The sequence below is a fragment of the Odontesthes bonariensis genome, chromosome 14 (assembly GCF_027942865.1).
Source record: "Odontesthes bonariensis isolate fOdoBon6 chromosome 14, fOdoBon6.hap1, whole genome shotgun sequence".
Taxonomy (NCBI): Eukaryota; Metazoa; Chordata; class Actinopteri; order Atheriniformes; family Atherinopsidae; genus Odontesthes; species Odontesthes bonariensis.
Window position 1 is genome coordinate 36,232,024 of NC_134519.1, and position 25,645 is coordinate 36,257,668.

At 41.6% G+C, this 25,645-nt stretch overlaps 1 protein-coding gene across 4 annotated transcripts in view; it reads left to right on the forward strand.

The window, feature by feature from the left end:
- tmem68 (transmembrane protein 68) overlaps positions 1-25,645 on the forward strand; it is a 47,845-nt gene that overhangs the window by 14,080 nt on the left and 8,120 nt on the right. For 2 of the 4 annotated variants that reach the window (XM_075484200.1, XM_075484201.1), the window contains exons 4-7: positions 7,838-7,937; positions 9,585-9,752; positions 17,900-18,093; positions 25,298-25,358. In XM_075484200.1, the coding sequence (XP_075340315.1) occupies positions 7,838-7,937; positions 9,585-9,752; positions 17,900-18,093; positions 25,298-25,358 (523 nt within the window). Of the gene's footprint in view, positions 1-7,837; positions 7,938-8,030; positions 8,069-9,584; positions 9,753-17,899; positions 18,094-25,297; positions 25,359-25,645 lie in introns of those variants that run through there. The other 2 variants (XM_075484203.1, XM_075484202.1) reach the window with 2 other exon arrangements.

Here is a 25,645-nt window from a genome sequence, read left to right on the forward strand (position 1 = left end):
CTCAGGTGGAGGCCTCAACAATCACCTGGATTAATGACTACCTGACAAACAGACCACAGTTTGTCAGACTGAAGAATTGTGTGTCTAACCAGGTGATCAGCAGCACAGGAGCACCACAGGGGACTGTACTCTCACCATTCCTTTTCACTCTGTACACTTCAGACTTCCAGTACAAGTCAGACTCCTGTCATCTACAGAAATATTCAGATGACTCTGCAGTGGTCGGGTGTATCAGAGATGGACAAGAAGCTGAGTACAGAGAGCTGGTGGACCGCTTTGTGGCATGGTGTGGGAACAATCATCTCATCTTGAATGTTAACAAAACAAAGGAGATGATTGTAGATTTCAGGAGAAACAGGTCAGATCAAACCCTGTTTCCATCATGGGAGAAGAAGTGGAGGTGGTTGAGGAATATAAATACCTTGGTGTTCATGTGGACAACAGACTGGACTGGAGACACAACAGTGAAGTCATCTACAAGAAAGGACAGAGCAGACTGTACTTCTTGAGGAAGCTAAGGTCCTTCAAGGTTTGCAACAAGATGTTGCAGATCTTCTACAAGTCTGTTGTTGAGAGCGTCATTTCCTCTTGCGTCATCTGTTGGGGCAGCAGCATCAGAACCAGGGACCTAAAAAGACTCAACAACCTGATAAGGAAGGCTGGTTCTGTTCTGGGGACGACTGTGGAACCTCTGGAGACAATAATGCAAAGAAGGATTTTGCATAAAATCAAGAGAATTATGGACAACCCTGAACATCCTCTCCATGAGACTGTTATCGGAAAACAGAGTCTCTTCAGTCAAAGGCTTCTTCAGTTTGGATGCAAAACTGACTGCTACAGGAAATCTTTCCTGCCCACAGCCATCAGCATCTATAATAACTCCTTGATTTAATTGAGCTACATCAACATTTAATTTCCCTCTGGGATAAATAAAGTATTTTTGAATTGAATTGAATTGAATTGAATTGAATTGAATTAAGCAAACTGTGATGACTTTTACCTTGATATTTTAGCTCGGGTGTGGGCTGATGTACTTTGTCTGCCGTTAGGTGTGATGAAAACAGAAGAACGCCACTTTGCAGAAGCCTGTGCTAGGCAGTTTATGGAGGTCACTAATCTGTGGGGGATAGTTGACAAAATCTGCTCTGTTGGAACAGACAGCGCTCCTAATATGGTGGGAGGATACTGCGCGTGTGGCGCAACAGAGACGCACTGCACACAACGCTATCTCAACAGCAGCACCACCTGGCCCTCCCAACAAGTGCTGAATATGAGAAGTTGGCGAAGCTAGAGAAACTCCTGGAGCCATGCATGTGAATAAGCTGGTCTGCCCTAATGCTGCGTGTTCACCAAGAGCGACCTCGCTGGAGAAGCTTCGCTTGAGAATTTGCTTTGGTAGCTTTGGTAGCTCGTGACGTCACATTTAGAATGTTCAATTCTTAAAGGCCCCGCGGCTGTGCAGCACTAGCCTGGGCGAAAGCCGACTGTTGACTCTGTCAAACAGTCTGGGAAAACCCAAGAGGAATCCGTTTCCATGGAGGGCGGGACCTTACCCAGCAACTTAAATTCATTGGAGTAACGGAGTTCCCTTAACCAATCATAATGTTTAGAAATGACGTTGGTTATGTGCCGAGGTTCATGCTTACTCTCGCTAGGCTCTAGCTCGCGAATCACGCTTCCCACATCCGCTTTCATTATACCGGTACCATTTGATAAATCAAACTTTTCCCAAAGCCAGTTGGAAGGAGAGCTACGACATCCTTGCCACTAACAAAATTGACGAGGCATTCCTCTTGCTCTCGTTTTAATTGTGTAATGATCTCCAGAGTTGAGACAACTTCATGGATAGCTTCTAGCGTTCTTCCGTCGCCATGTTTATTTCCGCTGCGGTTGAACTACAATTATATGGACTACAATGGACTCCGCGCGTGAGTTCTGCGTCACCACTCGCAACTGTTTGCTGATTGGCAAAACACTGAGCGAACCGAGGTAGGGGGATTTGGCCAGACTATGTGCGGAGCCAAAATCTTTGGGCGGAAGTACGTAGGATGGCGTCGCCAGGCTAGTGCAGCACCCCCGCGGAAAAAAACATGAGGAAAGTGAGGGCAGGGACACGAATAAACGTTTTGTTATTTACAATTTGTTATACAAGATATACATCACGTTACAAATGATGTAAAACTACATTAGGTACACCTGAGAAGAGCAGGAATAGCAGAGGCAGCTGTGAAAAAGAAACTAAATTCGAAATAAAATCCGAAATAAATCCGAAATAAAACTTAATTGCAGTGAGAAAGGTATGCGTGGGGTTACTACACTATTGTTTTGAAGCACTCGACACAGCAATTGCAACAGTCTCAGGATTAAACGACTATTGTTTGGATAGGAACTAAAGTTTACACGTCTGTTTCCGCGAACCCCGCGGATTGCCGGACCCCTGAATGAGCCATTTTAATCTAGATTAATCTAGATTAATTTCAAGATTTCAGTGAGATTAATCTAGATTAAAAAAATTAATCTATGCCCACCACTAATATATATATATATATATATATATATATATATATATATATATATATATACATGTATAAGTGGAAATGCAGTCACATTCATATTCATAGCAGGAGCATCAACATTGTTGAAAAGATGCTCAACATCAGCACTGTCATAGTCATTTCTGATGACCTACACGCAGGTTTGAGTAAAAAGAAACATTTTTCTTTAAATTCTTCTGGATATATAGTTCATTTTCCTTATTTGAGGAATTTTTTTGTTCAATGGTGCTTAAGTTGGTGTGCCAAAAGAGGAGCCACATTTTCACCATGTCCATTAAGATATCCACACGACTTTAGCAATATTTGCTCTGCAACACAGAAATCTCCCAAATCATTTGTTACAAGGTAATTAAAATTCTCCTTCAGAATTGAGCACTGGGCAGTTTTGATCTCTCTGTGGCTGGATGCGGGTGTACTTAATTGCTCCAATTTCAGCCAATAGGAATGATCAAAGGTTTATTACTTTAGTCTGAGAGACACAATGCTTCAGTTCAATATTTTCCCTAGTAATAAACCGAATTCAAGTAAATGACACCTGTTTTTCCATTTTTTTTTTGTCTTGAAACAATGCACTCACAATCCAAAGAACAATGCCGGCAGCCATTGTCACGATCACAGCTATAGTGTTAAAATAGATAATAGGAACAATATTACATTATTTGAACACTTTGTGTGTATGTAAATCTGTCGAGCAAAATTATCATGTTTCAAATCTAGAAATCATCAAAATATAGCAAATGATACAATCCTAAATTTAGGTTGTACCAAATTACTGTAAAGGAAGGTATATAGATAAAAGAAAATGATGTACATTATCTTATCGTATTGAAACTGAAGAAACACATGATGACATAAAAGCAGATTACTAAGTAAAAAGTACTAGTCAGATCTTATTAATTCGTCATTCATTTAGACTAATCCTCACTGATTTTGAGGAATGAAATGATCCATTTTATCATTTCTTTTTCTTCTACAATTGCCAGTTTAAGAGCAGTGAGTTTGATTGTTCCCTGGCCACTGGAGTCTGTGGCCATCTGTATAAACTTGTGCACAGGTCTGAGTAAATAATCCAACGAACAGTTTTTTAGTGTATCTCTCGGTGCAGGATCTATTTATTCCACACTCCGTTCACTACAGATTACAAATCAAAAAGATGCCTTTATGTAGGAGAGACCCCATTCCTCGCCTCATCCAAACTTTCATGTACAAACATACTGTACCGTTCTTACGCACAGATTTTGTCACGCCAGGGAAGTTATGTTTCATGTTTTATGTTTTAGGTCACGTTTTGGTTTTCAGTCCATGTTTATTTTTTAGTTTTTGTCATGTCTTAGTTTCCCTGCACTCTGTTCATTCACTGCACCTGTTCATTCCCCTCCAGCTGCACCCAGTCACTAATCACTGTCCCTATTTAGTTTCCAGTCTCCCCTCTCAGCTTGCCGGATCTTTGCCCTACATGCCTACATTCCCTGATACCTGTTTGTTCCATGATTCCTCGTTTGCCTAGCTAAGTATTTATTTATTTGTTCCATGCCATGTGTAGTTCTTTGTTTAGTTTATCACCATTTGTTTTTTGAATCCGACTAAGCTGCGCCTTTCGTTTGAACTTTGTTTGTTTTTGCTTTAATAAACCAAGCCTCTTTTTTGAAGTCCGCATCCGTGTCCTTCCCTACACCACAACCTGACAGATTTGTTCTTAAGTCGTGCGTACGAGTGATTTAAGAGAATTTGCACATTCACCAATCTTTTCGTATCTTACGTTTTCTTTCAGGTACGAACAGAATTTACGAGTGATCCAGATCTGTCGTAGGAGTTTCCTAAAATAGTCCGCTGTTATTCCAATCAAGTTTGCTTGACTAATGGATTGTATATTTAATTACTTTGAAGCAAACATAAATAAATGTATACTTTATACCCCATAATGATGCTGACATTATTCTGTTTGACTTAAATTATGCACTAATTGAAGGTTAATTTGACTCTGTATATAACAAGGTCAATGGCAAGTGTAACCAGCGGCTGACTTGTTACTTTTGGATGCCTTAGCGCGTCAGGCTCTTGGAAGAGAGCGTGTGTTCTGAGACCGTGTAGACAGACAAATGGCTAACATCGTGATTTAGATTACCAAGGACTGTGCTGCTGCAAGTATGCAGCTTGCTGAAGCCACAACTCCAGAGAGACGCCGATCAAACCCAATTCCACCACACGTCCAGGTCCTCACCACCCTTGGATTTTTGGCCACGGGAACCTTTCAGAGGGAGATTGGAGACAGATCGGAGGTGTCCCAGTCCTCTCTGAGTCGTGCGCTCCCCTTGGTCATCAAAGCTCTCATCAGTTTATCACCCATGGTACATCAGATTCCCATACACCGCTGTCCAAAAAGTACAAATTAAGAGGGGCTTTCATTGCTTGGCTGGACTGCCAAACATAATCAGAGCAATACGCTGCACACATATACGCATCAAAGCACCCGTGCTGTTGTGGAGCGCACTGAGCTGAAGGCCAGGTGGGTGTGTCTCCATACAGCGGGGGGCAAACTGCACTATAGCCCAGAGTTTTGCGCAATATTGCCATGAACGAGGGTCTCCACCTGAACCAGCCCAGGCAGACCAGAAGGTGTGGTGCCAGAAGACCCCCCTCATGGACCGCCCCATCAAAGTGCCATCATGATGAGGCAACAACTGATTGCACGGCTTTAGTTGCAGTTATCGAGCGCTTGGCCATGGCGAGACTTTTTTTTTTTTTAAGCCATTTTCATATCAAACCATTTCTTCTTTATTTCGGTGAAATTAGGAACTACAGGTGACACGGAATTAACAGCACTCGTAATAACTTCCCATTTCTTGGCTTTAGCGGGTCCCGTAATTCCACTGCTGACACTGCTAAAAATGACAGATTTTCCTTTTTGGATCTCTGAAAGCAGAACTTCAGTCTCAGAGCCCCTAAAGTTATTCCTTTTGCGCCTTGATGCCATTCTCATGACTCAACACTTCCTGGCACAGGAGCGAGGAAGCACAGCCTTATATGGTATCATTTTGGGCGTGGAGAATCCAAATTTACTATCCTCGTGCACTTAAATACGCACGGGTGGCATTCATCATTTGTGACCTGATCCAGCAAAATGAGTCACAGTGACCCAAATGTCAAAATTGAGATTTTGGTATCAAAAGAAAGGAATGGAAATAAGCTTTAAAATGATACCATAGTCAAAGTCATACGTTGGATGGTTTTCAAAATATGGCCATTTGATTTATGATCTTCCACCCTCTTTTTACGATTGAAAACCTGAGAAAATCGCGTTTAAAGTTTTTTGCCCGTTTTTTTGTTGATATCTTTCAAAATCCTGTGAATGTAAAGGGATAAACTCTTTATCTTAAAGCTTAATTTTACCAAAGTTATTTGTACACATATAAAATGGTATTAAACCAGACTGAAGCCCAAATGATTAGAAAATATTTATTTTTGTTCCCACACACACTGCTTCACAGCTCGACATAGCCCTCGTCACCTCATTAATATCAGTCACAGGTTGCTCAATGACTTCATCGTCATCTTCCACATGAGTGGTGAATTCTTGCTCCTTTTCCATATCCGAGTCTTTGACATCGCTGTCATTTTCTTCTTCAGAAGATATCACCTCAGCTCCAAAAAAATCAGTAATAGCGCTAGCAAGTCTTGCTGTCCAGCAGCAGAGCTAAAATTGGACGCCACGAGAGTTTAAAGCTTTCGCGACTCTACTTTCTTTAGCGAATGACATTTTAAAACCAAAACACAGATCAACACACTACACTGTACTACACGATACTAATATTGTAATATAAGAAGATGACTTTTTTGACAATGACGAATATTGAGAGACTTTCTACGATTAGTTTAGGCTACACCAACACAGATAGCTAGTTTGACAGGAGTGATGGCTGGACCAATCGCGTGCACCAGTCACTCGAAACGTGACTTCCCGCCTATTGTGGGCCTTTGTGTCACTGTTTGTGTACATTTTTAAGCATTTTGATTGGTTTTATGAAGCGAACAGAGATAGAGACGTTTCAGAGGTAAAGGCTAATCCTCAGAGGTAATAGGAACGGTAGACGTTAAAGGGAGAGGAATCGATGAATTTCTTCAACATGTTCAATTTTAACGCATTTAATACAACTTGCAAGTCAATTTGAATTGTCATTTACGTGCCTTTCCTCAATTATATGGACTATACAACTTTGGGAGATTGTTTTTTAATGTCTATTCTTTGAAATTAGCTAAAAAAAAATTTTTTTTTAATCCATTGTTTTTTCACGTTATCTGCCCGTACCTCAAAATAGAACGTTGCGACTTCCGACTCATTTCGCCAGAGCGGGTCACATTTATGCAGGTCGTTTACACACTTTTTCCGAAGTTAAGAGCGTTTGTTGTATCTGACGTGGCGTGTTCGTATGAAAGAAAGTAAGAGAAATTTAGAATAAAAATACGAAACTGTTCCTTCATGAGGCCCAATGTCCTTTGACATTTGACAGACCAGACCAAAGTAGATATGTTTGGTCATAATGCACAGCGGCACCTTTTGATCAAATGAAACGCATCATATCAGCACAAATAAGGAATTACAGTAAAAGCATTAACTACTTTTTCTGCATCTTTTTATGTTCTTATTTTTTTTTATGATTAATATTTTTATTGGGATTTTGAATATTACACATTCAAGTACACATGTGGGAATGATTGGTTACAAAGGCTGGTTGCATCAAGTTGTGTACACAATTAGTAAGTGTGCCAAACATGCACATCATATATATTTAGCTTATTTGTAAATAATGATGCTTAGATTATAGTTGTGCTATTTTTCATAATAGTGATAAGAATTTTACATTCCATTTATAGGCGCCTTTCTTGACACTCAAGGTCACCTTACATCATCAAAGATAAAAGCAGACACAATATTAAAAAACACAATAAGAATAAAATACAAAAATACAATAGACAATGAAGTTGTGATCAGATGGAGTAAGCTAGTTTAAACAGATGGGTTTTTGAGTTTGGATTTGAAATGTGGGAGTGAGTCCATGTTACAGAGATCAGGTGGGAGTGAGTTCCAGGGCTGGGGAGCAAAGCGGCTGAATGCTCTGCTCCCCATGGTAACGAGACCTAAATGCCTCTTCTACCATTATATATTAAATGTATATCAATCATGCCCATTTGTGATTCATACAGAAATATTTTGCATTAAGAGTTTTGGACATAAATTGAAGTGTGACCCAATATTTAGCTTGTTTAATGCTTTCTTCTCTTAGAGGAAAAATCAGCTGAGGGAAGCATACTACAACAACCTGTGGGATGGAGCCAGGAAGACACTGGCTACTCTGTGGGATGGACATGGAGCCATATGGCATGGTAAGATAGCATAATCCCTCATACTCCGATCAGTCATAACATTATGACAACCCATCTTATACTGAGTAGGTCCCCCTTTTTCTGTCAAAACAGCCCTGACCCATCAAGGCATGGACACCACTAGACTGAAGGTATGCTGTGATATCTGGTTGCAGATCCTTTTAGTCCCGTATGTTGAGAGGTTGGACCTGCATGTTTCAGACTTGGTTTTCCAACACATCCCACAAACACTCAATTGGTTTGAGATTTTAAGAATTTTGATGCTCAGTCAACACCCCAAACCTGTGTTCCTACAACCATCATCATCCCATTTTTATTGCATGGCAGAGCACATTATCCTGCTGAAAGAGGCTTCTGCCATCAGGAAATACCTTTTTCTTGAAGGGGAGTTCTTGGTCAGTTTAGATAGATGATACTTGTCAAAATAATATCTACATATATTGGTTGGACCAAGTTTACAAGCAGAATGTTTCCCAAAATGTTACACTACCCCTGCTGGCTTCCCTTGTTCCCGTAATGCATGCTGTTGCCATGTCTTTCTCAGGAAGGCAACACATGATGTAAAAGAAAAGGTTTGTGTCCAGTTCTTATCTGTCACAGCTCGGTGTCTAGCTGCCTCACAAAAACGGACCCAAGAGCAGACACAAGACTTAGGCAGAATCAAAGGCGGGGGGACTGGTTGCTCCTGTAGCTCCTTAGGCAAGGCAAGGCAAGGCAAGGCAAGGCAATTTTATTTATAGAGCACAATTCATACACAGGGCAATTCAAAGTGCTTTACAGCTACATAAAATCACAAGAAGGCAATAAAACCATTAAAAAGGAATAAAAAAAATAAAAGAAAGAAATTAAAAAAGAAAGAAATTTAAAACCCATTAAAATAATCATTAAGTAATTAAAAAGTGAAGAGTGCAGATAAAATACTTTCAGATGTCATATGCACAGCTACATAGAACTGTTTTCAGCCTGGATTTAAACATTGTCAGAGTTGAGGCCTGTCTTACATCTTCTGGAAGACTGTTCCAGATTTTAGGAGCATAAAACTGAAACGCAGCCTCACGTTGTTTAGTCCTGACTCTGGGCACCAGCAGGAGACCCCTCCCTGAGCTCCTTAAAGAGTGTCCTGATGAGGAACAGGTGTAAAAGGTCCTGACCACTTCAGACCAGGAACATCTCATAAGATGCTGTGACACAGCCATCAAGCCAGCACAATTTTGCACTGTCAAAATGCCCTTTTTTTTTTTTTTTTGCATCCAACACATCAACTTCATGTGGTTGAGTGCCCCCCACTACCAGGTGCCTCTGTAACAAGATAATTAATAATTTCCCTTAAACTATCAGTGGTCATAATGGTATGACTGATTGGTTTTATATATGAGACTGTTTGACATGTTATTGTCTATTATTGGGGTGGGCTTTTGACATTTACATTGATATTGTTATTGAACCTCAATATCAATGATAAATGGTTAAGTTGGTTAAGTTTTAACTTTATCGTTGTGCAATGGTTCATATAAGATGGTGTGAGCTGTTGTGTTATGGTGAAAGGAAGGAATGTGTTCCCCAAACAAGCAAAAAGTTGCATCCACCAGCATGTTAATATGTCTCATAGATTAATGCCTCGTGTACTCTGTCTGACCTGTGTGCCAGGATATGAAATCCATGGAATGGAGAAGATCCCTAACAAAGGACCAGCCCTGATAGTGTACTATCATGCAGCCATTCCAATTGACTACTACTACTTCCTGGCCAATGTTATTATCCAGAAAGGACGTACCTGTCACTCTGTAGCTGACCACTTCATCTTCAAGATCCCTGGTACCTGCACTGTTTAACACATTCACAATCACTAGAAGACACACTGCAGTTCTTCTGAACTACTGATTGTTGTGAAATATTTGTAGTATATGCTGTGCTGTGTTTGCTCTTCTTTTTTTTTTCAGTACTATCTTTTGCTCAAAGTCGTAGGCTGCGAGTTTAAATAAATTTCAAAATTCTTAGACTTTAATTGTTATTATTCATGAAGGCTAAAACTAAAAGCTGCCTTAATAGATATATAGACTTTTAGCATTACATACCTAAACCTAGTGATGTCTCATGCAGGTTTAGTTTAACAAACTCGATAAGATATTTGATAAGAATTTTGATAAGATACAGTATAATCACTGTGAGATTTGCTTTACCAAACTGTAGTGCAGGATATTAAAGGGTTAATGCTAATAAAAAGAAAGACTGGATATGTTATTGTAAGTTTATGATCTTATCCTGTTTTTACATGATATACAGACATACATCTAGATTATACGTCTCGCAACATTTCAACAAAGAGACTGCCCATACTTAGAGATTTGACCAGCTTTTATACTTCTACAACTTTCACATTCGCATTACAATAAAGGTAGGTATTAAGTTATTGACATGGTTGTTCACTCTTTCTTTTTTTTTTGCTGATATTGTGTCTTTATTCATTTTTATGAGCAAAAGAAAAGGGTTATGAAGATATGGAAATATCTGAAAAACTTCAAATTTTCAAGGTATTTATGCCTGCTTGAGACTTTTTTGATAAGCGTTATAAGAATGGCATGGGCCCTTTAAGAGTGAGTGCTTTCTGTGAGGCCTGGTGGTGCAAGTGTGTGTGTGGGAGGAAGTCACATGGCAATGAAGTATGCATGCATGACCTGGTTAGAGCTGCGCATGTGCTAGGAGCAGCGAAGGTTAGCCAGAGCATGGAGGAGATACCAGGAGAAAGGCCAGTACACCAGCAGACGGGGAGACGGCCGTAGGAGGGCAACAACCCAGCAACAGGACTGCTACCTCCAGAAACAGACTCCATGAGGGGGGTATGAGAGCCTGACGTCCACAAGTGGGGCTTGTGCTTACAGCCCAACACCGTGCAGGGCAATTGGCATTTGCCCGACACCACCAAGATTGGCAGATTCGCCATTGGCACAGGCCTCCATGTGCTAGCCAGATGTACCCTGAAAGCCATTAGGTACCGGGATGAGACCCTCAGACCCAGTGTGAGACCACATGCTGGTGCAGTGGGCCCTGCAGTGGACCACGCTAGGCCTCATGTGGCTGAAGTGTGTCAGCAGTTCCTGCATGATGAAGGCATTGATGCTACGGACCGGCCCGCCCGCTCCCCAGACCTGAACCCAATCAAGCACATCTGGGACATCGTGTCTCGTTCCATCCACCAACTGTGGACATTGCACCACAGACTGTCCAGGAGCTAACTAATGCTTTAATCCAGGTCTGGGAGGAGATCCCTCAGGAGAACATCCGCCGCCTCATCAGGAGCACGCCCAGGCGTTGTAGGGAGGTCACACAGGCAGGTGGAGGCCATACAGGCAGGTGGAGGGAGGCCATACAGGCAGGTGGAAGTCATACAGGCAGGTGGAGGCCATACAGGCAGGTGGAGGGAGGCCATACAGGCAGGTGGAGGTCATACAGGCAGGTGGAGGGAGGCCATACAGGCAGGTGGAGGGAGGCCATACAGGCAGGTGGAGGTCATACAGGCAGGTGGAGGCCATACAGGCAGGTGGAGGTCACACAGGCAGGTGGAGGCCATACAGGCAGGTGGAGGTCACACAGGCAGGTGGAGGGAGGCCATACAGGCAGGTGGAGGTCACACAGGCAGGTGGAGGTCACACACACTGCTGAGTCTCATTTTGACTTGTCTTGAGGAATTTCCACTGAAGTTGGATCAGCCTGTAATGGGATTTTCCACTTTTATTTTGAGTAAGATTCCAAATCCAGTATGGGATAGTAATTTTGATTTACATTGATCATTTTTATGTTATTTTGTTCTCAAAGCATTCCACTATGTGATGAATAACGATTATCAATTGGGCTATTTCATTCCTTGAGATCTAGGAAGTGTTATTTTAGTGTTCCCTTTAATTTTTTGAGCAGTGTATTTTTTCTTTCTTTCTATCTTCTGACATTTCTTAGTGAACTTTTTTTTGTCCTGTGAAAATATTTTACTCAAACATTGCTGTGCGTCTGGAATGATTTCTACCAACAATTCTTGCACTTTTTTACATCTGTTTCAATTTGAAACCATGCAAGTGGAAAAGTTGTTTGCAGCTGGGAGCAGGTGATTGAGCTCAAGTAAGGCCTGGATAATACCATATATCCACGAGTTGAAGAGGAGCATCGAGATGTCTAGGAATGCAGAGCAGGAACAAAATGGAGAGAAAGGAGAAACTCTTTCAATTTAGTTTAAATTCAATTCAGTTTATTTATATAGTGCAAAATTACAACAAATGTCATCTCAAGGCACTTAAATAATATAGTCCAATTTAAGCCAATTGGAGTTCAATTCATTGTAATCATAATTCATTTCAAAATATTCCAATTCATTAATACGGAGCCAATTGAAAAACAATTTCCTAGCTAAGAAAACCAACAGTTTGCAGATCTGAAACTTGTCTGCAGTCCAATCTCCCGTCCTGAGCGTGCCTGAGGCGACTGTGGAGAGAAACAACGACTCCTTTTGAACAGGAAGAAACCTCTGGCAGAACCAGAACCAGGAAGGGTGGCCATCCGCCTCGACCAGCTGGGATTTGAGAGGACAGAAAAGAGGGGACAACAAACACTGTAACACCATTCAAAGGATATCTCTTGGAACATGGAAACACGAGTTAATGACCACAATAATGTCACATGTACATAATATCATTTGAGAAATTAAACGGGGGGAAAAAGAGAGTAAAGTGAGGAAAGGTGTGACAGATGAGGCCCCCCAGCAGTCTAGGCCTATAGCAGCTTAACTATGGGATGTTTCAGGATCACCTGAGCCATCCCTAACTATAAGCTTTATCAAAAAGGAAAGTTTTAAACTTAGTCTTAAAGGTAGAGGGTGTCTGCTTCCTGAACCCAAACTGGCAGCTGGTTCCACAGAGAGGGGCCTGATAACTGAAGGCTCTGCCTCCTATTCTACTTTTAGAAACTCTGGGTACCACAAGTAAACCTGCAGTTTGGGAGCAAAGTGCTCTGTTAGGACCCTCCATGACCCTGCTGAGGGTGTAAAGCTGGTCCACTGTTCCACAGCCAGGACGAAAACCACACTGTTCCTCGTGAATCTGAGATTTGACTTTCCGACGGATCCTCCTCTCCAGTACCCCCCAAATAGACCTTACAAAGGATGATGAGGAGTGTGATCCCTCTGTAGTTTGAACACACTCTCTGGTCCCCTTTTTAAAACATTCCTCCCTGATCTGCCAGTCCAAAGGCACTGTCCCCAATGTCCACGCGATGTTGCAGCATCCAGAGCCTTGAGGACCTCAGGACGAACCTCATCCATCCCCGGGGCCTTGCCCCCGAGGAGCTTTTTGACCACCTCGGCAACCTCAGCCCCAGAAATGGGAGACCCCACTTCAGAGCTCCCCAACTCTGCTTCCTCATGGGAAGGCATGTCGGTGGTATTGAGGAAGCCCTCGAAGTATTCCCCCACCGACTCACAACATCCCTAATTTAGGTCAGCAGAGCCCCATCCTCACCATACACGTATTGACGGTAAACCGCTTCCCCCCCCCCCCCCCCCCCCCCCCCGATCCGCCGGATGGTGGACCAGAATCTCCTCGAGGCCGTCCGGAAGTCTTTCTCCATGGCCTCACCGAACTCCCCCCATGACCAAGTTTTTGTCTTAGCAACCGCCGAGACTGCGTACCCAACAGCTGCTTCCAGAGTCCCACTGGCCAAAAAGGCCCGATAGGACTCCTTCTTCAGCATGATGGGTTCCCATCAAGGTTCAGGGGTTGCCACCATGACAGGCTCCGACCACCTTACGGCCACAGCTCCGTTCAGCCACCTCAACAATGGAGGCACGAAACATGGCCCATTTGGACTCAATGTCCCCCACCTCCCCCAGGACATGATTGAAGCTCTGCCGGAGGTGGTAGTTAAAGCTTCTTCTGACAGGGGATTCCGCAAGATGTTACCAGCAGACCCTCACAATACGTTTGGGCCTGCCAGGTCTGATCGGCATCCTCCCCCACCAGCGGAGCCAACTCACCACCAGTTGGTGATCAGTTGACAGTTCCGCCCCTCTATTCACCCAAGTGTGCAGGACATACGGCCGCAATTTCAATGATACAACCACAAAGTCAATCATCAAACTGCGGCCTAGGGTGTCCTAGTGCCAAGTGCACAAATGGACACCTGACCATGGTGTTCGTTATGGACAGTCCATAACAAGCACAGAAGTTAAACAACAGAACACCACTCTGATTCAGATTGCAGGGGCCGTTCCTCCCAGTCACCTCCTTTCTAGGTCTTACTGTTATTGCCCACATGGGATTTGAATACCCCCAGCAGAACGAGGGAGTGTACTGAAGGAGCACTCTCCAAAAAGGGTGGGTACTGTAGATTGCTGTTTGGTGCATAAGCACAACAATGAGTATGCCCACACCCGCTCTGCGTGTCTCACCACGGACAACTCCAGAGAGAAAGAGAGTCCAACCCCCTCAAGGAGACTGGTTCCGTAGCCCAAGCCGTGTGTAAAAGGTGAGTCCGATTTTATATCTAGCCGGAACCTCTCAGCCTCGCGCACCAGCTCAAGGTCCTTCCCCAACAAAGAGGTGACGTTGCATGTCCCAAGCGCCAGCTTCAGTAGCCGAGGATCAGACCACTAAGGTCTCCGCCTTCGGCTGCTACCCAGCTCACTCTGCACCTGACCCCCTTGGCCCCTCCCACGGGTGGTGAGACTGTCGAAAGGGGACCCACGTCATGTCTTCGGGCTGTGCCTGACCGGGCCCCATCCCCGGGCCTGGCTCCAGGGGGAGTTCCCGGTGACCCGCGTCCAGGCAAAGGAAAACGTCGTCCAATATTCTTCTTCATCATAGGGGGTCTTGTGAGCTATTCTTTGTCTGGTCCCTCATCTAGGATCTGTTTGTCTTGGGTGACCTACCGGGCAACATATCTCCCAGACTCATTGGGACACGCAAATCCCGGTAAGGTGACAGCTCATAGGATTGATCGGCATAAGAATGATTGCTTATGTCCTGAAGTGGTTCTGGTCAGCAACTCCTAGCATGGTGCTCAATGCTCTGAGTCTGCATGCTTGAAAAACAACAAAGAAAAAAGCGACTTTGTAAAAGCTTTGGCTATGAGGAAGTGGAAGTATGGTAAAAAGTTCAAATAGTGTTTTGCTAATTGGTCATATCATAACACATTTCTTAGCTTTATTTTAATTCCTTTTTAAATCAAGTTGTACTTTGTTGTTCAAATATATGATCAGAATAAAATTTTAATAATAAAAGTAAAATACGGACTTATCGATGGACGATAATCCCATATACAAAACAATTATCTTCTCTAGAAAAACTGCGTTCAAGTATTTAAAACATTACAACAATATTACTGGGCATGTATTGTTGTAATGTTTTAAATAAATTATCGTCCATCGACTCTTTTGGGCTTTCACATGCGCGAGCCTACAACTAACCGGTGAGTTACATGCTGTTTATAAAGTTGTTTTGTAACGTCCCCATGCCAGTAATGTGAGAACCATGCATATGGTTTTGATGGTAAGGCTTGTGACTTTATTGTCGGATGGTTTATAAAGTGGTGTGACGTTTCTGCAGTGTGCAAGTTGTTGTTTTACGTGGAAGGGTTAGCGCTTGCCCCTAGCCACCACGTATTAGCCTCGCATGACAGGGTGTGCGAACAGCGCGATCTCCACACAGGGAGCGCCGATTTGCACCGGTCTGTGTCCTACTATCAGTATTTGACAACCTCTAGCAATAGAAATGCGCTTCAAATGCCCCGGAGTTCCCCTTTAAGGTGTTGCTCCTCACATACAAAATTGTAAATGTCTTTGCACCATCATATCTATCTGACCTGGTAAAGTAATATATACCTGGACGTACCTGGACCAAGGTTCTGGTGTTTTGTCTGTCTCCAAAGTACATAAAAAAACAGTTTGCGATAGGGCCTTTTGTTTCCGCACAGCGGTACTGTGGGACAGTCTACATCTTCACATCAGGCAGCCATGTTCTGTTGACGTTTTTAAGCTAAAGGCCCACGTGTTTAACATTACATATGAGTTTTGAGTTGTTGTATTATGTTGCTGTTTTAACCTGTTTCATCTTGTTTTAATTTATTTCATTAATGTCTGGTGTTTACTTTTTCTTTTTGTTGTACAGCACTTTGAAGGAAAGTGCTTTGTAAATAAAATTATTATTATTATGTTGTTCAATTAAATTAAGTTTAATCTCATAGCACCAAATCACAACAAAATGTCATCTCAAGGCACTGCAAAGATACATTCCAATTCAAGATAATTATAATCCAATTCATTGTTATACAATAATAATTCAATCAAGTCAAATTGATTAAAATCCAAATTGTACATGGCCTTTTCCGTATCAATGTTCCCAATCTCCCCTGGTAGATATAAAACTTTTATGTTCAAGATCTCAAGGGCCTCTTCCAGATGTTACCAGTTCACCCTTACTACCTCGTTGGACTTACCAAGTTGCTGTTTGGTTTATACCCATAAGGCACTTGCTCACAGGGGGAAATACCAACACAGAGGCGCTCAGCCATGGCCTTGTGAGTATCCCCACATCTGCCCGATGCCTCTCCCCCCTGATAGTATTTGAGAGTCCAGCCCCTCTAAATAAGTTTGTCTCCAGAGCCCATGCTATGTGTGGAGGTGAGTCCTAATACTAAAGTTCCATGTGTCGCCAGAGTTATTTTGCAACTCCAGGAATTGCCATGCCCTGCCCCTCGCCTTTGCTTGCCATCCAGCTCACACTGCAACCAACCTTGAATTTCCTCCCTGCAAGTGGTGAGCCGATGCAAGGATGGAATCCTAAGGCTTCATCAGGATGAACCCACCTGAGCTGACCACAAGGCACTGGCAAGCTCCCCCCTCTGGCATGGCTTTAGGGGGGTGCCCTGGTTTCTTTGTCCAAGTGAAGTGTCAGTCAGTGGGGTTACATGGCACTGAAAGGATTGGATTATTGGCACCTGTTTGGTATAATTGGTTGATCATACACCTGCCTATAATCCTATAAAATCCCTGACTTTGTACCTATAAGAATTGATGCTGGTTTGAAGGCAAAAGGTAGTAACACCAAATATTGATTTGATTTAGATTTTTCTTTTGTGCGCTCACTTTGCATTTTGTAAATTTATAAAAATAAACAATCATTATTTATATTTCTGAAAGCATTCTTTGTTTAAAGCATGTTTTCACACCAGCCTAAAACTTTTGCACAGTATATATATATAGATATATATATCTATATATATATATATATATAGATATATATATATATAATTAGAAATTGGGTGTTTTTGTTGATTAAAACAACTGAATCAGGCAGGTTTTTAGTAAAGATTTAACCGCAAAAGCTTTTCTAAGAATCTCTATTTAAAGGTCTGTTTGAGCACGAGTGGCTTTTATTTGACAGTTCGTAGACAGGAAAGGGGGCAGAGAGAGTGGCAAAGGGCCTCAGACCGGGACTTGAACCTGGGCTAGCTGCGTCAAGGAGCTACAGTCTCTGTACAGAGGATGCCTACTTAACCAATTGAGCTGTACGACTCCCTAGTTTTTTATCTTAAAAAGCGACGCCTTAATATGAAATACTCTAGGCTGACCCAAACATTTGCTCTCAGAATTTTTTTTACATGATAAAGTTGCTTAGTATCCTTAAATGGGAGTTGGGATTCAACTTATTTACCTTGGCACTGAAATTTGCTTATTCTGAGGAGTCTACAAAATTGTTTATGTTGAGATCATGAAGCTAAAAGCAACTGCAGTCGTATTGTCAGTAGCAACCTTTTGAAAACTTTTTTCATGTTCAAAGTTTTATCTGACATATTGTCATACCTACAGTATGAAGTACACAGTTTTAGGTATCTGTGTAGGTCTCATTTTCAGTGATAGCTTTTCCTACCTCTTGTCTTCCTCTCATATTCCTGCTCTATCTCAACCCTTCCCGTTCTTTCAGGTTTCAAATTGCTTTTGGAGGTGTTCAGTGTAATCCATGGTCCTCAAGAGGAATGTGTGCGGGCTCTGAAGAATGGTGACTTGCTGGGAATTTCTCCAGGAGGAGTGCGGGAAGCTCTTTTTAGTGACGAGACCTATCCTCTTCTGTGGGGCAAACGTAGAGGCTTCGCACAGGTTGCCATCGACTCTCAAGTGGTGCGTTGTTTCAGTTTATATTTATATATACATATCTCTTTACAGTGTCTCTTTTGTTACCTGCAGATACAGTTTTTATTATCTACCTTAAATATTTATATTGCCTTCTGATAGCCTATCTGTCCACCCCTTCCAATGTGAAAACAATTACCCAAAATATCATTCAATTTTGGAATATTATTTTAACCCCCTTTGTACTATTTCTTTACTCTATATAGAATACTGTTGTTTAAAATGAACTGTTTAAGTAGTTGATAAATGCTCTCGAACTAGAAGTAACACATTTATGATTATACTTTTTATAGTTTTAAAGAAATCTATGACAGTGATGCAAACAATTGGTCTTTTCAGGGTCTGGAAGATTTATGGAAGAGTTTTCTTAGCTTCTTGTGATTCCTACATTTCTACCTTTTGAGGAACTGAGCTGCATTGAGGAACAATTACTGAAGGGACCTCACATTATCACATTGCTTGCTGTTGAGTCTGACAGAGCAGCAAATGTTAAAAAGCTTTAGCTCATCTTGTTTATCTGTGTTGTTTTTTTTTTAAGCTAATGTTACTGTGGGCTATTTCAAAGTAAGAGGACCTACACTAAACGCTGCATCTCTTACTTGTAACTTAAAGGATCACATTTAGTTAATATAACTGTGAGAAGAGTTGAATGAAGTTAAATTACCTATGTTCAAGTTAATAGACAAATCATTATTATCATGTTGATTAAGATCCTGTTCGCATTGTATAAACTTGAACACCTGTAGATGAGCTTGCTCTAGAGATTTATCTTGAGCAGTGGAATAATTCAACAATAGTCTAAAGAAATGGCTGGAGGAAAAACAGCACTGACTGTACCATTTCAAAAAGTGTGTATATGGCATTACAATGACATTTGATACAGTTAGAAAAATTCCCCCAGTGAACCTGCTGCTTTATTAATTTCTGAATGAAATAATTTGAAGAAAGCATTTCACTTCATATGTAACATATATAGGTTACATTGACGTTGTAAATTGTCCATCATAGCTATTGTTAAATGGCACTAATGCAGTGAAATTAGTCAAGTATACATTCTCACTGTCTGCCTTTAAAGAAGATTGTTGAATGAGCTGTATCAAAGTTGGCATTGAGTAGCAGTCGCTCTGGTAGCCTTTAGTGTCTCTTTGTATTTTGTGATAAGTTGCCATGCCCACGCAGAAGCCATTTACAAAGGTGAGCAGCTAAGTGAGCTTTCCAAATATCAATTATGTACTGAAAAAGAAAACAGGTGGATGAAGTACAAAATAAATGAATTAGGAGCACGCAGGAGGACACTGAAAGAATATCAAGAATACAGTATCATTTGTTTCACTGAGACATGGCTGCTGGACTGCAGACGGAGACATTAGCAGAAACGGCATAAGCAAAGGGGGAGGTGTCACAGTGCTTGTTAACAACAGTCAGTGGGGTCACATGGCACAGAAAGAATCGATTATTGGCTAAATTACAATAAAAATTAGTTGAGCAAGGGTAATTATCCTTGGATATATGGCGGTGAATGAATCGAATCAAACTCAGGCATTCGAGAAAATGGCGAACGAAAAGCAAGATGAAGCTACGTCCCTCTACATTTGGTCTGTGATGAGCTGCTTGATGCAGAAACGATGCACAACGGAGCATTCTCCATCGCGTTCTTTGTTTCTTTCTGACGGTGACAACAACAGTAATATCGTCTCCTTCGACTTCCGGGTCATGACCCCGGGAAAACATCTGGAGCATGCGCAGAACGCAAAGTCTGATTCACCACGTGCTTCAGCGTCTACAAGCAGGTTTAATTTGACTTTCAACCCAGTTATCTTGGGGTCTTAATCCGATCCGATCCAATTTCTTGTCAGAATAAGGTGTCTACATGCACTTAATAACTCAGTCTGATTGTAAATTAGCCAATGATCCGATCCTGTCAGTGCCATGTGACCCCACTGAGTGTAATCATGGACATGTTACTGTGAGGGAGAGGATCTGAACCTGGGACATTGAACTGCTAGCTGTGAGTTTACGTCCATACTATCTACCAAGAGAGCTGAAGCTGATAACTAAAACCCAGTATCAATATTTTGGTCTACACGTCTCAATCTGGGTCAGATATGACACGTACAGAACAGATATGAAGGAATCTGAATAGGAATAGGAAGAATCTGAGCCAACCAGCAGTTGTGAAGGTCAGTGCAATGAACATGCACAATGAACACAGATAACTTCTCCTTTAAAATAATACAATAATAGTACAATAATCTGAATTTGATTAAAGTTGGCACAATGAATAAATGCCCTCTCCGGGTCAGGAATGAGATCCTTCCCCAAGTGGAGGAGTTCAAGTATCTCGGGGTCTTGTTCACGAGTGAGGGACGAATGGAACAGGAGATTGACAGACGGATCGGTGCGGCGTCTGCAGTGATGCGGGCTCTGCACCGGCCCGTCGTGGTGAAGAAGGAGCTGAGCCAGAAGGCGAAGCTCTCGATTTACCGGTCAATCTATGTTCCTACCCTCACCTATGGTCACGAGCTGTGGGTAGTGACCGAAAGAACGAGATCGCGAATACAAGCGGCCGAAATGAGTTTCCTCCGGAGGGTGTCTGGGCTCTCCCTTAGAGATAGGGTGAGAAGCGCGGTCATCCGGGAGGGGCTCGGAGTAGAACCGCTGCTCCTCCGCATCCAGAGGAGTCAGATGAGGTGGCTCGGGCATCTGGTGAGAATGCCTCCTGGACGCCTCCCCGGTGAGGTGTTCCGGGCCCGTCCCACTGGGAGGAGGCCCCGGGGAAGACCCAGGACACGTTGGAGAGACTATGTTTCTCGGCTGGCCTGGGAACGCCTCGGGGTCCCCCCAGAAGAGCTGGAGGAAGTGGCCGGGGACAGGGACGTCTGGGTTTCTCTGCTCAAGCTGCTGCCCCCGCGACCCGATCCCCGGAGAAGAGGCAGATGATGGATGGATGGATGGATGGACAATGATTAAATCAATGGTACTTTCATCAATAAAAACTTTTGTCTATGGGAGAAGCGGGAGGGACCATGAGACAAGATGGTGGCCGTGACCATACGCTCAGTAATTCATGTGTTAGCAAGAGAAGCTACAAAAATGGCGGATATGTAGCACTCATGTTAACTGGAGATCTCTGGTCTCTTTGTCTGTGTAAGCACATTTGCCAGCATGTGGAAGTGAAGAGTCATGGAGAGAAGCATCGAGGTCAAACTCATGGCAACCTAATGCAACCCTCTTGGCAGTTTGTCTATCACATTTTGGACAGCATAAATTTTTGCTTAAAGCAATGAATTGACCTGAACAATTATTCAAAGAGAAGACAGCCTGGATGTTAGCCAGGAGTAAGACAAAGAGATGAATGGAGGAAATGTAAACCACTTCTTTCCTAAATCATTTTGGAAAATATAAAATTACTGGCAAATAAAATTGATGAGCTTGGAGCACTCTTAATTCAATTCAATTCAATTTTATTTATACAGCGCCAAATTACAACAAATTTCATCTCAAGATACTTCAATAGTAAAGTCAAATTCAAGCCAATTGGAGTTATATTCATTGTAATCATAATCCAATCAAATCCAATTCATTTTTGATTAATTGGATTTGAGTCTTTTAGCTACAGACTCATTTGCATATTTCGTACTTTACAAATATCCTCTTCAAACACTACTTCAAACCTCTTCTCAACTGCAGGTCAAACAGGTACTTAAAAAGGTTAAAAAAGGAGTAGTGTGAATGATGAAAGGTTAACTTCATAAACTGAGCAAACATGTCACAGAGGGGAGACTGTTAAATCAAGGGGCTCTTAAAGCCTCGGTAAGTAGCTGTCAGGCAGCTGGGACTGTTTGATACTGCAACCTTAAGACATATCTTTTTAGTAAAGCTTTTAAAATAATCTTATTCCCTTATATACTTTAAAACATAGAAATAAATAAAGAAGAGATTAAGACTTGGCAGAACTACGGTAGGCTAAAGGTTGGATAAAATATAGTAAATATAAATAAGATTCTATGTAGCATAAAGAAAGAACAAGAGTCAAATATTGCAACCTCTTTGCCTTTAGAACTATTGTTTCATTGAATGGAATTTATTTATACTTTACAAACTACGGTTTGTTTTATCCTATTCTTGTGGCTTACCATACTTGCAATGCTTTTTGTAACGGACAGCGGGGGTCCGTTACAAAGCGGGGGTTAAGGTAGCGCTTTCTGTGAGTGCCACCTTTCAGTCCACGTGTCTATGTGTGAGAGTCGATGTGCATACTTGTTGGTTTGGGTTTTTTCCTCTATCTTTGATGTTTTTATTGCTCATGTAAAGCACTCTTTGCTACATATCTTGGATGGAAAGTCCAATCCAAAAAAAGATTGTTTGATTGATAGGAATAATACTGTTGCCTTGTGTGTGCTCAGGTTGGGGGATTGAATTGAAGAAAAAGTTGCCTTTTGATGATGCATATTATGATTTGGCGTTATATAGATAAAACTAAATTGATTTGAATTTAATTGAAACTGGGAATGGGGAATTATGTGTTTCATTTAGATGTAGCTGCAGGAACATTCTGGGTTCTGGGCTCCAACACCTCTCTACCCAGTTTTCAGACTATACAAATAAACAGATGTCAGAAGTAGAAAAAAAAATGGCAGGACACTGGACTGTTCTTGTGAGTTTATGTCCACTTTATCTACTGGGCCGGCTGGAGCTCAAGAGGAAGACCAGTCACCTACCAATTGGTGGTTCGGCTCCCGCAATATAGAACTCCACTGAACTCCACAATGCCTGCCCATCCATTGTTGTATCAATGTGTGTGAATGCATGCGAATACTTTTACTTAAAAGAAAGCACTGTGTAGCCTCTATGGACTAAGACGCGCTGTATGAGTGTGTGAGTGAATGGGTGAATGGGGCATGTAGTGTGAAAGCACTATGAGTGGTCAGCCAGACAAGAACAGCGCTATAATATCCACAATCGTCTCTTTTGTTTGGTTTGGGTTTAAGATGAGATGATTGTTCCCACACCATGTCACAGAGTGATTGACCAGTTCCCTGTACTCAGCCTCTTGTCCATCACTGATACACCCAACAACTGCAAAGTCATCAGAATATTTCTGGAGAGGGCAGTACTGGAGGTCTGAGCTGTACAGAGTGAAGAGAAATGGGTTAGAGTACAGTCCCCTGTGGTGCTCCTGTGCTGCTCATCACCTTCTCAGACACACAACCCTTCAGCCTCCCTGACTGTGTCTGTTTGTCAGGTAGTCAATAATCCAGGTGGTTGTGGAGGCATCCACCTGGATTTTCAGTGCAAACTGTATTGTATTAAAAGCACTGGAGAAATCAAAGAACATGATCCTCATTGTGCTGCCTGCTTTGTCCAGATGAGAGGGTGCTCACTGAGAAAGGTAGATGATGGCATCTTCAACACCAACCCCAGGATAGAATAGAATAGAATAGGAAATACTTTATTCATCCCCTGTGGGAAAAATTCAAAAGGATGATAAGCAAACTGTTGTGAGTCCTGAAAGGTTTTCACTTGCTTCTTAAAGTGAGCCAGTAATAGTCTCTCCAGGACTTTCATGACAGGTGATGTTAGGGCAGCTGGTCTGCAGTCACTGAGGGCAGATGCATGAGATTCTTTAAGTACTGGAACAAGGCAGGATGTCCCCCACAGCACTGGAACTTTCTCCTGACTCAGGCTGAGCTTGAAGAGGTGCTGTAGAGTCCCACACAGCTGCTCTGTGCAGGTCTTCAGGACCCTGAGGCTCAAACTATCTGGACCTGCAGCCTTGTTCTGGTTCAGTCTCTCCAGCTGCTTCTTCATCTGACTGCTCTCCCTGAAGACGTTATTTTTTATGTTCAATAGCCTTTTCACGTCACTGGTGATCCTGGGTTTGTTATTGGGGAAGCACCTTAGAGTCCTTGTGGGAATAACACTCTCCACACAAAGGTGGAGAGTGATGTAACCTTTCACACTTTGTCATGGCATTGATATCATCTCCATGTGGTTCATAGAGTGCATTCCAGTCTGGGGATGCTTTGAATCCACCTGTTGTTGCGTCTTGCTCCTGCCTGACATCCACAGCGTTTCCTCTTCAAATTATCAGGATTCGGTGTCTAACTTCAGGCTTTAGTTGGCATTTCAAAAGGTCCATTAGCTGCTCCCGTTGGTAAACGACTGCTTGCGTTGGCATGGCAACTCATCATAACAGATGTGGAAAAGTGTAAAAAATACAAGGAGATTCCACTTAATCATCTCAGCTTCAAAACCAGAAAAAACGTAGAAAAATCGATCAGAAAAACACTTATTTGCGGGAAAAGAAGCTCAGTATAAATAAAAATAAATAAATAAATACTCACAAAACTCGTGGAGTTACTGCAACTGGCGGCCAGCTTGGTGTGGCGCATTCTAGAACAATATAGTATATATATTTATATTTATACATATACATTCTAGAAAAAGTTTTTGTACCCTTCCTGATTTCCTATTTTTTTGTATGTTTTTCACACTTAAATATTTCAGAACATCAAACAAATTAAAATATTTGACAAAGATAACATAAATAAACACAAAATTCAGTTTGTAAATGAAGGTGTTTATTATTAAGGGGAAAAAATATAAAAAAAATATATGTAATAATATATTAACAAATTAAAAAATATATATATATATATATATATTTATAATATTTTTATGTGTGTATATATAACACACATTTATTATTTATATATATATGTGTGTATATGTATATATATTTCAACATTAACATTTTTCTTTGGGAAGTATTTTTTTCAGCAGGTGCAAGAGCTCTGCATGTACTCTCTTTTAGCACTCATTTGCATATTTAGACTTTCACAGGTATTTGTTGTTGAAATGCAAATTCCAAGGTGTATTCATATTGATGTTTTTCCTCACAAATGAGTGATTATATAATTCATTCATCTGCTTGATTTAAAAAGAAAAAGTCAGGCAAATTACAGTTTTATTCAATTTTTGGGGGTATGTAATAAAAGCTAAAGCCAAAATTTTCATCAAATAAATAAAATTTTGTGTCATATCTGTGTTTAGCTTATTTTCATGATCAAATAAAATAGCTTAACATCATGTTTGCATTTTTTTATTTATTTTTTTAATCACATTCTGCGGTCGAGAAACCTTTTTTCAAATCTTCTATTGATCTTGCTCTGTCTCTTATTTCTTTCAGCCAGTAATTCCAATGTTTACTCAGAATGTTCGGGAAGGCTTCAGATCTCTGGGAACACTCAGTAAGTGTAGAAGCTTGGATCACATATATATGTATTTTACACATGATATGTACAGCTTTCACTAATCTATGTAGAAAAATAGCCACCAACAAGTTAGGTTTAAATATATTTATGCATTTGACAGACGCTTTTATCCAAAACAACTTACAGATAGGCAGGCATCACCTTTCATGCAGGGGAGTTGAACCCAGGTCGCCAACATGGAAGGTGGCAGTCTTACCACTACACTATCCAGTTCCATAAATGGCAACAAGAAGATCTGAGACATACCAACTCGAGTGTTACAT